This window comes from Mustela nivalis (assembly GCF_964662115.1).
Source record: "Mustela nivalis genome assembly, chromosome: 7".
In the NCBI taxonomy this organism is placed as follows: domain Eukaryota; kingdom Metazoa; phylum Chordata; class Mammalia; order Carnivora; family Mustelidae; genus Mustela; species Mustela nivalis.
This window is the reverse complement of record NC_139026.1, coordinates 1,507,826-1,522,014: the sequence shown is the minus strand read 5'-3', so window position 1 is coordinate 1,522,014 and position 14,189 is coordinate 1,507,826. Positions and strand designations below refer to the sequence as shown.

The window sequence follows — 14,189 nt, the reverse complement described above, 5'->3', positions numbered from 1 at the left end:
GTACAAGCAATGCCACATCCATTCACTGGTGGAAGTCAGTACCCAGAGAAGGACAGTGCGCTGAGGGTCCCCACAGCTGGACACACAGGCCTTCCTGTTCTACCCATTGGACATAAATGCCTGCGTGCTTCTCTTTATGAACTTTCTTTTCTTCAATTCCCTTTACAGAAGGAGCCTCCCAATGGTTAGGTTTTTAAAGTTCCCCTGGCGAATTTAAAATCTTTCTCAATTTCCAAAATTTCAAATAATACACACCTGGTCGGGAACACAGAGGATATGAGAGGTGGGCTCTGCTTCCCAATGGAGGTCCCTTTGGGGTCCCAGGTGTGCGTGTTAAATAAGCACCCCGGTGACCCTCACGCCTTTCTGGAGTGGACTGCTCTTCTCCGAGTGAGGGATGAAGGCTATGACCTTGGTGGAGGTCAGGCTGTGCACAGTAGGGAGGGCGGTTCCCCACGTGATTGCTACAGGGAGGGCATCATAGGACAGTGTCTCAGGGGTGAAGGCAGAGGTGCAGGACAGGAGACAGGGCTCTGAGACGGGGCTGGCGAACACCAGCCCTGTCTGAGGTCCCGAGTCCCTGGCTGGGGTGAGACAGAGCCACTTCTCCAGGGGAGGGTTGGACTGGCGTTCTTTCTCCAGTGGCTTCGGGGAAGGGTGGGGGGCTTGAGGAATGACACCCCCGCAGGTGCATGATTGACTGTCAGGCAGCTTCTCTGACCAGGCCAGCCCAGTGGCCTGGAGGGAGGCAGGCAGGAGCAAGTCAGGCTCTCGTCCTGGCCTGCTCTATATCGGAGCGGCGGACCTGCCGTCAGCGTCCCTGCCTGCCTCCTTGGACTCCAGGTTCCCCAGGTTCCCCACGTGGACACTCAGGGGCTAGACCTAGCTGACCTCTAGGAGCCCCTTCCAGGTCCGGTCTTTCCCTGCCCGGTACACAGTTGTCTGGGCAGGAAGAAAACAGCCTTCATGTGAGCTCTGAACTGTCTCCAGGCCCACCTCATACTCAAAAGGACCCTCTGCCCTGGGGAGGTCCTTGCCCCCCACCCACCTTGAACAGGGCACTGGATCCACATCCAAAGCTCTTTGCTGGGCACTTCAATTCTGTTCAGGCAAAACTGCCTGAAGGCCCACCCCACCGGCCTCCGAGCGCCGCTCTGAATGGGACATGGATGCTCCTGGCCCAGGGCACGGGGATGTGAGGAAAATCGGCCAGGGAGAAATACTGGCCCTGCCTAGAGGCGGGAGGACGGTGCCCGCTGTTCCATCCAGAGCGGTCCCGGGCATCCACTGCGCCCACGCGCTCCAGCGCCTCGCGGCTGGCCTGGAGGCTCTCCCGTACCAGGCCCCGACCGTGGTGTGTTTGTGCGCGTATGTGTGTCTCCGGGCAGAGGTGCCGTTTTTTCTGAAGCCGCGTGGGTCATCCCTGGGCCGCCCTGAGGCCTCGGTCCGGGTCCTCCCCGCGCCGCCGCGGGCCGCGGGGTGCGAGGGGGCTGGGCGCGCTGGAGGCCGCCCGCCCCGCTCCGGCGCCCGCCGCGGAGGCTCTGCAGTGAGGCCCCTGCGCACCTAGGTGGAGCCCGACCCGCGGTTTTCGGCTGGACAGGCCCCGCCTGACCCGCCGGCGCGCCAGGCGGGGGCGCTGCAGGGCGGCAGGGGGTCCCCCGGGTCCCCTGCGCGGCCCAGTGCGCATCGGCGGCTCCGCGGACCAGGCGGAGCGCAGACGGCGGCGGCGCGGGCCGGAGTCCGAGCGCCGCGCGGGCCGCCTCCCCAAAAGGGGCCGAGCGAGCGAGCGAGCGGGCGCGCGCCGCCGGGCCGGAGCAGCGGCTTCCCGCGGGCGGCGAGGCGCGCAGCGTCGCGGGCCCCACCTGTCGGCGCGGCCGCCGCCGCCACCGGCACCAGCGCCGGCCCCGCCACCGGCCCTGCTCCCGGCCCCGGGCCCGGCCCCGGCCCCGGCCCCGGCAGCGCCGACCAGCGCGGGCGGCCCGCGGAAGCGCCGGCCCGGGCCTCGTCCGACCGCAGCGGCGGAGGCGCGGGCTCCGGGGAGCGCGGAGGCCGGCCCCGTCCGGGGGCGACCGGCCCGCCAGCCCCGGGCCGCGCAAGTTGGATCTCGGCGGGCTCGGCCGGGCCCCGGCGGCGGCGATGGTGCGGCAGCCCCGCGCCCTGCGCGCAGCCCCGGCCCCGAGTCCGGCTCTCCGCGGCGGCGGCGCGGCCCCCTGAGCCCCGGCCGGAGCGAGCGCGGCGGCGGAGGCGGAGGCGAAGGCGGAGGAGGAGGAAGAGGAGGAAGAGGAGGAGGAGGAGGAAGAGGAGGAGGAGGGGAGGCAGGAGGCGGCGAGCGGCGGCGGAGGGCCCGGGGCGCGCAGGACCCCCCCGCGCCGCCGGCCGTTGCGCAATCCGCGGCCCGCCGTCCGGGCCCTGCGGGCGGCGCGGCTCCGGGGGCGGCGGCGGGGCTGATTCATGGGGCCGCGGCGGCCGCCCCCCCGCGCCCGGGCCCCCGGCGCCCCGCAGCCCGCGATGGTGGCCGAGTGGCCGGAGCGGCGGCCGCCGCGGCCGGAGACTTTCTGCTAACCTCCCCGCCCCGCCGCCCCTCCCCAGCGCCCCCCGCCCCTCCCCTCCCCCTGCCCGAAAGACGCGCATCGCCGCCCGGAGTGGCGCCTCCAGTCGCGGCGGCCGCGGCGGTGGCGGCGGATGGGGGGCGCGAGCGGGCGGCCGCGGCGGCTGCACCCGGCGGGGCGCTGATGCGGCGCCTGAACCTTCGCTGCGCGACTTCGGGGGCGTCGGCCGAGTGGGCACTCCGCGATGCAGCTCCTGAAGGCGCTCTGGGCACTCGCGGGGGCCGCGCTCTGCTGCTTCCTGGTCCTGGTGATCCACGCGCAGTTCCTCAAAGAAGGTAATTGTCCCCGGCGCGGACCGGTCCCCGGACGCTGTCCCCGCGGCACGTTCCCCCGCCGCCCGCGCCGGGCTCGCCGAGCGCCACTGCGGGCCGGGAGCCCCGGCGCGGACCTTCCCGCGCGCGGCCCTTCGGGGCTCACCCGCCGCGCGGGGCGGGCACGGGGACCTCGGCGCCCTCGCGCCGCCCGGAGCCCCAGCTCTTGCTGAGGCTGCTGCGCCGGCCCCTGCCCCACACGGCCCCGCTGGCAGCGGCGCTCGCCCGCTCTCCGCGGGCCCTCGGTAGATGGCACCCGCGCTCCACGCTGGCGCGCCGGGCGGGCGCGGGGCCGGGGGACCGGCGAGGGCCGGGGCGGGAGGCCGGAGCGCAGCGCACGGTCCCCCAGGCTGCCTTCCTGGGCCGAACCAGGGACCTGCGGGCCGGGGAAGCAGGGACGTGGCCGGCAGAGTGCGCGGCCCCTTGCCCTGCGGGAGTATGCTGGAGCGTACAGCTCCTGCATCCGGTTCTTGGGACTTGGTTTAGGGGAGACTTGGTGGTTGGTCCCTTTGTGCCTGGAGGGTTTTTTGAGACAGGGGAGCCTTTCACCCCAGGTCCTAATAGGGTTGGGTGGGCACTCCTGGAAACTTCCTGGCCCAGGAGCAGGGCTGTCCTGCAGCTGTCCTGGGACAGCCCGGGCTCAGTCTTGCCCGCCTGGCGGAACAGCAGACCCAGGCACTCCCGCCCACCCCCCCAGTTGCCCGCACTGCCCACGCCTGTCGGGTGCCCTTGCCCTCAGGCACCTTGCCACCAGTGCTGCCTGGCGCTCCCCGGCCAGCAGGGAGCGGGAAGCACAGGCGGGAGCTGGTGCGGCTGGGTAATGGCAGCAGATCCTCATTAGCTCTGGGTTCTTACAAAGGAAGGATTTGCAACATTCAGCTGCTTCCCTGCCTAATGAGTGAGCTGCTGCCGGCTGCCCAGGGAAGCAGGTAGGTGCGGGAGGCTGGCCCCAGGCCGGTGACCTCCACTGGCCTATGTCAGTTTCCCTCCCTTTAATTTGGGTCCAGGTCCCTAAGAGAGAGGTGGCCGTCCCGGGGCTTGGCTGCAGGTGTGGCCCTGCCCTGAAAGGGCCCACTGAGACCCCCCCCCGAACTTGGAGGCCAGCTCCCCCCAACACTGGCTCCTTGACCTGCTTCAGGAGTGGGTGGTTCTGCCTTGGGTTGGTCCCAGAGGGCTGGCAAGCCTCCAGAGGGCTGTTGTCAGCCGCGTCCTCTGCTGGGGCGATCCGAGGACCGGCCACGGGTTCCTGGGCAGCTGCGCCTTGTTCAGGTGCCCCGTTCCTCACCCTTGCCACGGATCTCTCCTTTTGGGGGGAGGCATTCGTTGTGGGGAAGGAACACATGTAAAGTTTTACTGCCTCTCCCCAAGGTCGAAAGTGCCCGTCTATGTGGGGAGTTTCTGTGATGCAGGGGAGCGTCCCTGATGTCGAAGGTGAGGAGGTTCAACATGCGACTGACGCTGTGGCCCGCTCTGGTCACGAGAGACTGGGTGCTTCACACTCGCCGCGTGAGAGCTGGCTGGTCCCGGTCTCTTTGGGGGACACTGCCGTCCTCCTGGGGCCTCCAGTCATAAGGACACTTTCATTTAATCAAGAGGCAAGAGCCGCTGTCCCTGGGTGCAGAGAGGCTGGGTGCGGGGCAGGCCAACGTGGCAGCGAGTCCTCCGGCTCACGGAGGGAAGTATTTGCGGGGACGGGTTCTTGAGAGCCCTTCACAGAGGATCTGGGCGTTGACTTTGATGCAGACACGTACGTGCCGGGGCTCTAGCGGGCGGTCGAGGAGCGGGGACGTAGGCCGGGGGGGCCGTGGAGCAGGTGTGTCCTCGGGGGCCCCGTATCCTCCAGACAGACCACGGGAGTCCCAAGATTCGTGGAAGTCTGGTTAGCGGGTCTTGAAACGGTGGCCCCAGCTGTTGGGGGATGGGCAGAAGCCTCCCTGTCCTGTGACCTGCCCCTCGTGGCCCCTTGGAGGGGCCGCCCCTCCTCACGCCGGAGACACGGGACTGTTCTGGGTCGGCAAGCCGCTGCACCGGCCCACTGTGCTTAGCAGCCTGCCGGCCAGGGAGGGAGGCGGCGAGGCGGGCCGGCAGGCAGTTGAGACTCGCGGTCTGCCCATGAGGGGAAGAGTTGTTTCAGGAGCCGTTTCCTCGAGCCTGGGGCTTCAGGGATGAAGAATGGGGGCCCCAGGGAGCCGTTTCTCCACACTTCACCTTTTGTGTGGAGACGCAGGCCACCCTGTGGCCCATAGGCACCCCCTCTGGCCCCTCGGCCTCCCACCGTTTGGAAAGATGAATAAGGCTGTGACCGGAGAGGGAGGTGCGTTGTGGTTCCCTCACTGCAGCCCCTGCTGGTCGGGCCTTTGTCGGAGCGGGCCTGGCTCCCGCAGCTGGAGGGCCGAAGACAGCGCCCCTGGACGTGCCGCCAGACGTGGCCGTGGCGTGTGCGGGATGCGGGGCTGCACTGGGGCCTGGACGGCTCTTTCTCTGCCTGTTCTTCGGGACACCGTGACCCTTCCCCTGCGACGCAGGAGGCCGTGTTTTGCTTCTGAATGCCGCGTGCGCATGGGTGTTGGGGGATCTCGGGACCTCATTTAAACTGCAGCCGGTCGGCTGGGGGCAGAGGGCCTCTGCGACGGTGAGCCGGGGTCCGGGCAGGCGGGGAGCCCTGCCTTTAGCCCCTCGGTTACGTTTGCTCTCAGAACACGGAGGTGAGGAAGCAGCGGGAATCTGAACCAGGTTTCCCACCTCCCTCTCCCGGAGCCTGGCTTGGAGCTCGCTCCCTCACCTCATTCACCCGACAGATCACGGTCCTGCCCGCAGAAGAGCGGCTTTTGTGCTGATGCTTTGTGCCACAGCAAGAGGGACAGAGCGGTAAAGAGAAGCAGTGAGGCGTGAGCGCGGACGCCTAGCCAGGCCAGGCCACTCGGATGGCAGGCTTCAGGGGCTTTGGGGCGCGCAGGGGGCAGGCGTGGGGTGGGTTTGTTTCTGGCACGTGGACAGGAGGTTGAAGTCCATCTCCATAAATCCTTTTGAGGCAGGGGAGTGTGTGAGACGGGTGAGCGCGGTGTCCTGGCCTGTCTTCGGCTCTGGCTGAGCGCTCCCCGGGGACACAGGCGCCGGCGGGGTGGCCTCGGTTCCCGCACTCCCTGCACCCTGACCGGCCCGGCAGCTGCTCTGGGCTCCCAGCAAGACTGAGTAAACGCGACTGGACGTCCGCACATTTCGTGAGTCAGTGACTCTGAGAGGGAAGGGTGACTGCGAACCGAGGCTAGGAAGGGGCGTGCTCGACCCCGTCTGCACCCCCCACTGGCCCCCGTTAAGGGCCGCAGCTGTGTGCGGATCGCCGACTGCGGATGTGGTCTCAGGATTAGTCGCCAACACCGAGCGTCCCCGGGTTTGTGGCAGCCGTCAGCTCACTCTAAACAACACGCAGAGAATGAGGACGAACAGCGCATTTCTGAACCTAGGGTTCCGTCAGAAACATTTGTTGAACCAAGAACAGTCCTCCACGTCCTAGTCCAGTGCCTGACCCCGAGGCACGAGCGGGCTGAGGGCTGGGGTCTGGTGGGAGACCCCGTGCCTTGGCAAGGGCTTGGGGGGCCCTCAGCAAAGCTCCTGCACATAGGGCTGCTGGTCCCGGCAGCGCCAGGCCGGGGACTGTGCTCGGGACTGTGCCCAGGGCTGTTGGAGCCAGCGACACAGGTGCGTGTCCGGGCACAAGAGGACTGCACCTGGGGCACTGAGCATTCTCCTATGTCCCCATGACCCTGACCTCACCCGCGGCCTGGTGGCTTCTCCCCATGCTCCAGCAGGCTCCTGGAGGGCCCGGCGAGTGCATGTGGCTGCGGGACAGGCAGCATCGGGAGGCGTTGAAGGGAACCCGCTCCCCTATCATTTATTGTCATTTCTTGGTGACAAAGGATTTAAATAAGACCCACAGTCACCTTCACGGGGTCTCGGGGCTGAGCGTCCGGCAGCCGGAAGCTGCAACGCAGAAGACAGAGAGCGGAGGTTTCCGGCAGGATGTCACGCAGCACACCTTGGGTGGCGGCCGCCGGGGGCCCCGCAGCCTGTCCTGGGCCACGTGCGGTCCCGTGCGGAGCAGCTGAGCGCAGGCTGACTTCCCGCACCAGCTCTGGACACACGGCGGCCCCCTGCCTGCTCCGTTCCGAGCACACGTGGGAGAGCCCAGCCGGCCCGTCTGCCGCCCCACTGCGGGGTGCCTACGTCGGGGCACGTGCCCGTCTCTGGGGGCCGCAAGAGTGCGGGGGTGGGGCGGGGCGGCATATCCCTGATGGCTGGTCGTGGGTGTGACTGGTGAGTACCATGCGGTTGGATCGCCGGAACGTTCCCATGTGTCTGGGGGATGCGTGAGGTCCTGTGGAGTCTGGAGTCTGCGACGGTTGCCGTGAACCCGGTTCACGGTCCAGCCATGTGCTCGGGGGGCAGAGCGCGTCTGCGAGGGGCCCAAGGCCGGGGCCCAGAGCAGCCACCCCTTTCCTTCTTCACGGAGAGCTGACAAGTGTCTACACGGACGTGACGGGTACGGGAGAGCGGCTGGTGCTTGTGCGTCTGCCCCTCACCTGGCTGCCCTTCCCTTGCGTGTTCTCCTGCGTGGATCTGGGTGTGTCTCGCACGAACGCTGGTGACCCTGTGACGGCCCTGACCAGCCGGCTCTCCTGCGAGGTCTTCCTCCTACGTAACCGCGATCCCTCCCTGGACACAGCCTCTCTGGAGGACGGACGTCCTGACCGCTGTGGACACACGCGCACACACGCCCAGTGACGCGGGCACACCCGACGCGTGCGATGCTGAGACTCCGGAAGGCTCTGCACCTCGCGTGGCCGCATCCCACCTGTGGAAGAGGTGTTTTCACAGAGGGGCCCGGCTAGGTCAGAGGTCAGCGGGGTGGCCACCAGCGCAAGCGCTCCTGTTTCCTTTCTCCATGTGGGCCCCGCCCAGGAGCGGCCCAGGCTCCTTGCACACGCTCATGCTCACGCTCACGCTCCTCACACGGCCTGGCTGCCGTCCATGCAGACGCCATGCCTGAGCCCTGGTGCACTCACACTTGTGCACGTGACCTTTGGGATTAGGGGACCCGATGGCGAGGTGACGGCAGGCCGGTCAGAGACGCTGAAGCTTGCGGCGGCCGTGGGGGTGCCTGACAGCTGGGGCTCTAACCGCCTGCCGCGCTCCAGGTGGCCGTGCGGCTTCCACGGGGCCGAGCTGGTTCGCCGGCACACGTGGGCAGACGATGCCTTAGTTCTGTCAGCCTGGCCGGGTGTGCTCGGGGTGGCTCCGGGTGCGGGCAGATGCCAGGCCCAGACCCTCGTAGCGGAAGGGGAGGCCAGCCGACCTTGGCGGCGGCCTTCTGGGTGCCCACACCTGCCTCTGCTTGGTCCACCCCCAGCCCGCGCCCCTCTCAGCAGCTATTCCGGCCGCTCACGGCGGAGGAGGGCTCAGCCGTGGTCACCAGCATCGCCAGGACTCTGGGTCCCGGCTCCTGGGCCCAGGGAAAGGGCAAGGCCTCCCCTCCCTCCTGGGGACGCTGACTGCCAGCCCGCGTCTGTGCCCACCAGGACCGTCTCTCCAGAGGGCGCTTCCCAACAGGAAGGGAGCGTCAGGACCAGCAGAAGGGGAGGCGGTGGCCGAGGGTGGGGACAAGACCCATCCACACAGGTCCACTGTGGGGCCCAGCCAGGGCCCTGGGAAAGGGGCCCGGCCCTGACAGCCCGGCGGGCAGGGATGGCCGTGGCCGTGGGAAGAGCGCAGGCCTGCTCGCAGCCTGGGCCGACGGCCTGCTCTCCCCGGCGGGGCCACCGTCTCTAAGTAGACCCAGCGAGTCGGGTCCGGGAGTGCCGAGCCCACCTGCTTTTTCTGGCCACTACTCCGTTCCCGAGTGCTGGGGACCCTGCGGACGTCCCTCCTGGGGACCCTGCGGACGTCCCTCCGGCAGATGCCCCTGACGCGGACGGCGCGGCTGCAGGCACGAGGGACGCTGGCTGGTGTCGTCCCAGCCTGAGCCGAGAGCTGGGAGGCTCCTGCTGTCGACGCATTCCGTTCCCCGACGGCCACCTGCGAGAAGCCAGTCCCTCCCTTCCTGGTGCTGGGCGTCACCTCTGTGGAAGGGGGGTGGGGACACGTGTCAGTGCCCCCCCCCCCAGTCCTGGCCTCTCTGGGTCATTCTGCTTTCCCGCGTCCGCACTGCCTGCAGGGTCGTGCCTTGCTGAGCCTGGGGAAGACGTCGGGGTACATGGATTGTTTCCCTGGTGTGGGGTGTTTCTGAGGCCACGGTGCCCGGTCTGCGTCTGCCGTGCTCAGGTGCGCGACCCTGACGGCGCTACAGCCTCTTCCAGGCGATCCCTGAGAGCCCGGGACCCCATGGTGCACACGGTTTGGTAGGAAATGAGAGAGGAGGTCCACGCCACGTGTTCCGGCCCCTCCAGGCCTGGCCGAGAGGTCTGAGAACCCCTCACCGGGAGCTCCTCTCCAGCCGTCAGAGATGCGGACCGCTGCCTGGGCTTGACCGCAGTGGGACGTTGTGGTGACACCATAGCCTGGTCTTGGCCAAGTGACCCCAGGGACTCGGGCGGCAAGCACGTGTGCCCCACGTCCGGTCTGGGCTGTGTGCGCGGGGCAGCCGGGGTGGGATCCCTCAGTGGCCCGCCTCCCGTGGGATGGGGCTGCACGGGAGTGGCCGTAGGCTCCCGGCCGTTTCACCTGGGCTGCGGTGTGTGTGTGTGTGTGTGTGTGTGTGTGTGTGTGTGTGTGTGTGTTTCTCCTTTTGCCTGGCAGGTGTCGAGTTACTTTCCGTTCTCTCTGTCGGATTCTCCATGATCGGTGGAGGGCAGCCGTAGGTCAGAGGCGCTGAGCGCGGTGGGCACACCCGCTCTCTGGGTGAGAGAGACGGACACGCCCTTGGACTTGTCTCTCCGGCCTTCCCAGCAGTGGGGCCCCAGGCCACCAGGGCTCATCCCTCCCAAAGCCGCTGAACTGTGGCAGAAGGCCAGGCCGCGTGTCTGGAGCAGCCGCTGTCCCTGCGGGACAAGCCCGGGCCTCCGGCGCAGGGAGGGTGGCCGTGGCTGCCGCCGTCGCCTGCCCTGTGTGCTCCGACCCTTCCTGCATGGGAACGCGGGTGTCCGTCCTGGAAAGCCGAGCCGAGGTGTGGCCGAGTCCCGGCAGCAGGGGGGCCACGGGTGGTCTCAGGGTGGCGTCGTCCTCAAAGCTGCCTGCCCACGAGCCCCCCGCTTGGCGGCACACTCAGGTGAGGCCGCCGGGAGGGAGCTGCCGGGGCCTGTCCCGGGCCTTGGTCGCCTGGCCCGACGGCAGGGTCCTGCAGCTGGCTGTGCCCGAGGGGGCTCTCTCTGCCCTGCCCCTTGCTTCCAAGTGCCTCACCCGCTCGGGACCTTCAGGTTCAAGTGAGTTGCCCTCTGGGAGGCTGTGCGAGGACCCTGCCAGGACACTGTCCCTGGACCAACCGCCCAGCCTCGGCCCTGCAGGGTCCAGCCCCATGTATTAGAGGACGCTGTTCTGTCTTCGAAATGCACGCTCTTTGGGGTGCCTGGGTGCCTCGGGGGGTTAAGCGTCCGACGCTTGGTCTCAGCTCATGTCTGGGTCTCAGGGTCATGAGTTCAAGCCCTGCATTGGGTTCCTTGTTGGGCATGGAGCTTACTGGGGAGGAAGGAAGGAAGGAAGGCAGGGTCTTTTCTGCCTGGAGAAGACGGGTTTTACTAACTCGTTACCAGTCTTGTCCAACGGTGGACGCGGCGTGCCAGGCCCTGCTCCCAGAGAGCTCCGCTCTGGAGGCCTCACACCTGCCTTCAGCCTTCTGAGCCTGGGGCACCTGCACAGCACCTGCTCCCAGGACACGTCGCCTCCGTGACAGCCTGCAGAGACCTGTCCGGAGCACATATCCAGCACCTACTGTATGCAGACAAGGCTCTGTGCTTGGGGAGGGGTGGGGGCGAAACCTGCAGATGCAGCCGCACAGAGGGACAGGGTCTCTGCGGCTGTGATTGAGAGGATGTCTCGAGTCGACATCATCGTGGATCAGGACCCGCCCCAAATCCCACAACGGGTGTCCTTATAAGAGACACAGTAGGGGAGGCAGAGGAATGGCGTGACCCCCCGCCTGCATGAGGGCCTCTACCTCCAACGCACCGGCTCTGGGTGGGGGTCCTGGGCTTGGGGCTCTGCTCCCCTCCGACTCGGGGACAGCCTAGACAGCGCACACGCTTGCGGTGCTGTCATGTGGTGTTGGGGCCGTGGGAGCGATGACCCTTGCGCTGAGGTTGGGACAGAGGCTGCTGCCCCGGGTCGGAGGGGGGGTGGAGCAGCCCGGAAACACCACACAGCCTCCCCCTTAAATCCGGCGGTCCCCAAAGTGAGGCGTGCACCGCCGCTGGCACCGAGACGGCTTCACACACGGCACGACAATGCATTTTTCATCTTAATAGCGGTATGTTTACTTTTACGACTACCTTCTACTTGTGGCCGAGGCACTGCCTTTCTGTTAGGAGGGAGGAAGGGCTCCTTATTGGAAGTGCTGGACATAGAGCAGGAGGGACGCACGTCTGCCGGGCGCCCACCAAGGCCCAGGGCAGGGACTCGTCTGGGCCAAGGAGCGCTGGACGGCGGTCGGGGGGGCGGAGGTCGGATGGCCAGGCGCCGGGAGCCCCGGAGACTTCTGCAGGCCTGGGGGTGCGCTTGAAGAATCCTGGTCCCTTCCTCGGGAGGACCGAGGGACAAAGAGGTTCTCGGCTGGGGTCCCCAGCTCCGTGATGGACGTCGGAACGGACGGGGGTCTCCGTCAGCTTCCTGGGTCTCTGCCACGAAACACCGCGGACGGGGCTCCCCACGCAGCAGCCGTCTGTGGTCTCGTGGTGGTGGAGGCCACGTTCTAGACCACGGTGTGGGCAGGGCTGGTTCCTCTGGAGGCTCTCGGTCCTCCCGCTTGTCTCTCCTGCTTCTGGCGGCCCCGGCGGTCCCGGGTGCTCCTCGCCTTGTGGCTGCCATCTCTCCTGTCTCCACCTGGGTCCTCCTCACCCCCCTAAATCTCTCTCTCGTTTCGTGCGAGGACACCTGTCCCTGGCTTTAGGGCCCGGATTCCGGATGATTCCGTCTCAAGAGCCTTAGTCGTATCTGCAAGGGCGCGGACTCCAGATTAGCCCACATCCTGGGGTTCTGGATAGATGCGTCTTTGGGGGGCACCGTTAGCCCATCCTGTTGGAGTAGCAGGAAGCGCACCCCTGGGCCCGGCCTGATGCCCTCTCCCTGGGCCAGAGGCCCCGTGCGGGCCTGCCTTTGAGCTGTAGGCTCCAGCCGTTCTCGGCCCAGTGTCCCCTTCGTGCTGGAGTTCTGGGGGCCGCGGGAGACGGGCAGCTTCCTGCCTCTCATCGACCCAGCTGCTCCTTGCGGAAAGGGACAGGCCTACAGCGTCCTGCGTGTCCTGCGTTCCCGGGAACCGGCGCCGTTAGGACTGTCTGTCCCTGCCACCTTGGGGCCTGCCATGTACTCCCGGGGCCACCCTGAGAGCTGGCCTGCCCGTGACCCTTGAAAATTATTATTTTTTTCTTTTTTTAAAAGAAAATTGTGAAAACCAGTTTGACATTTGAGCCTGGCCTGCCCCAAAGACTTTTTGATTCCAACTGGGATGGGCTCTTGCTAATCTGACTGTGTTACCTGGTGCGTTATTAAGAACGTGCGTCTGATTCTGGTTTTATTCCTGGCTTTCCCGGAGCAACCTGACTCCTGGTAGTTGACCTGGACTTTTTTCCCCGTGAAGTGTGTGGCTCGGCGATGAGAACAAAACGCAAATATTTATGTTTTGAGTTTTTCCCCCGTTGTTGCTGGGAGGGTGTGGATGGGGAGACCGCACCCACTTTCTGTAGGGAATCTTCTAGAATGGAAGGCGGTGCCTCCTGGGCGGAAAGTGCCGTTACAGCCAGAGCCTGGGGAGTGGAAGGGGGGCCCCAGGCCTGATTGCTGGCTGCCCCCGGGCTCCTGCTTCCAGGGGCTGTCCAGTGCCTCGGACCCCCAGGCCGGCAGGCTGGGTGCGGTCACCTACCTGGAGGACAGCTCACCGTGCTATGGGGGAGGACAAGGAGGTTTCTGGAGGGTTCTGAGGGGCCCGCACTGTGGAGAGAGCCCTCATACTGCTTGGGGAGGGGACATGGGCCGTGGAGGGGTCTGGGTGAGGGAGGACGGGGGAGGCCTGGGCCCCCACGGTGGTGTCTGAGGCAGGGGTGCCTGCTGAGGCCATGCTGGCTGGAAGGAAGTGGGGGGCACCCCTGCCTGCTCTGTAGGGCAAGGAGTCGGTCCCCTGCAGGCCTGGCCTGCACCTGTGTCCGGCAATGTCCCCAGAAGTGGTGGAGGAGGGGCAAAGCTGAAGCCGCGTGGCCTTGAGCCGCGGATGCCCGGTGGGGAGCCTGCAGAAGGTTGGGTGGGAAGGCTCCCGGTGGTCGTGTGCAAGTCTCCTGGTCCGGGTGGTCTCCTGAGTGGCCCCGTGCATGGGACCGGGGACCAGCTTTTCCCGGCCCAGCAGTCACCGAGCCGCCCCCCTTCCTGGGCCTCCTCGTATCGTAGGCGCTCCTCTCAGTGACGTGCTTTTGTGCCCCTGTGCCTCGGTTTCCTCTGTCGAGTGCAATGACAGGTGGTAGTGAGGGGAACACGGACCTCTCGATGTAGAGCTCGGGCCACCATGTCCAGGGGACCCTGGTCCAGCGTGTCCCTAAGCCATGGGACGGGCGTGGCAGGTGGAGCGGAGTTTTCTTCCTGGACATTCCCGGCTCTGCCCAGAGGAGCCCACTGGCCCCGAGCACGGGCGCGCACCCTCAGCTTGTCGGGGCGCTGCCCCCACCAGGAGGCTATCTGGGCGCGCTCTACCCGTCGGTGTGGGCAGGTGAAGTCTCGTCCCCGTCTGTGCGTCTGAGCGTGTTTCCTGGAGCCCGTGACCCGGTGGAGGGGAGAACGCGTCCCTTCGACATCGGGGCCCGGAACACGCGCCCAGCTGCCGCCCACGGCTCGGCCTGCGCCGCCCCCACATGGGAAGAATACTCCTTAGTCCTTCTCGGGCAGAAACACCGCCTGGGGCCCCATGAGGAGACCAGCTGGAGGTTTGGGGGAATCCCTGCTCCCCAAATGGTCCCGGCCTGGATTCCTTCGTGCCCTGTGCCCTGGGGGCGGGTGGAGGCGATCCCATGCCACCGCCAGCGCCCGCCGGGGAGCGCAGGACGTGACATGGGGGTGCTCTTTCCGGACACCCGAGGCCGTT

At 67.0% G+C, this 14,189-nt stretch overlaps 1 protein-coding gene across 2 annotated transcripts in view; it reads left to right on the top strand.

The window, feature by feature from the left end:
- Positions 1–14,189, top strand: part of TAFA5 (TAFA chemokine like family member 5) — a 169,070-nt gene that overhangs the window by 68,317 nt on the left and 86,564 nt on the right. Inside the window, exon 1 of one of the 2 annotated variants that reach the window (XM_082742144.1) lies at positions 2,692–2,884. The exons of the other annotated variant lie outside the window; for it this stretch is intronic. Coding sequence (XP_082598270.1) covers positions 2,794–2,884 — 91 coding nt within the window. The 5' untranslated portion in view covers positions 2,692–2,793. Of the gene's footprint in view, positions 1–2,691; positions 2,885–14,189 lie in introns of those variants that run through there. 2 annotated transcript variants of the gene reach the window in all.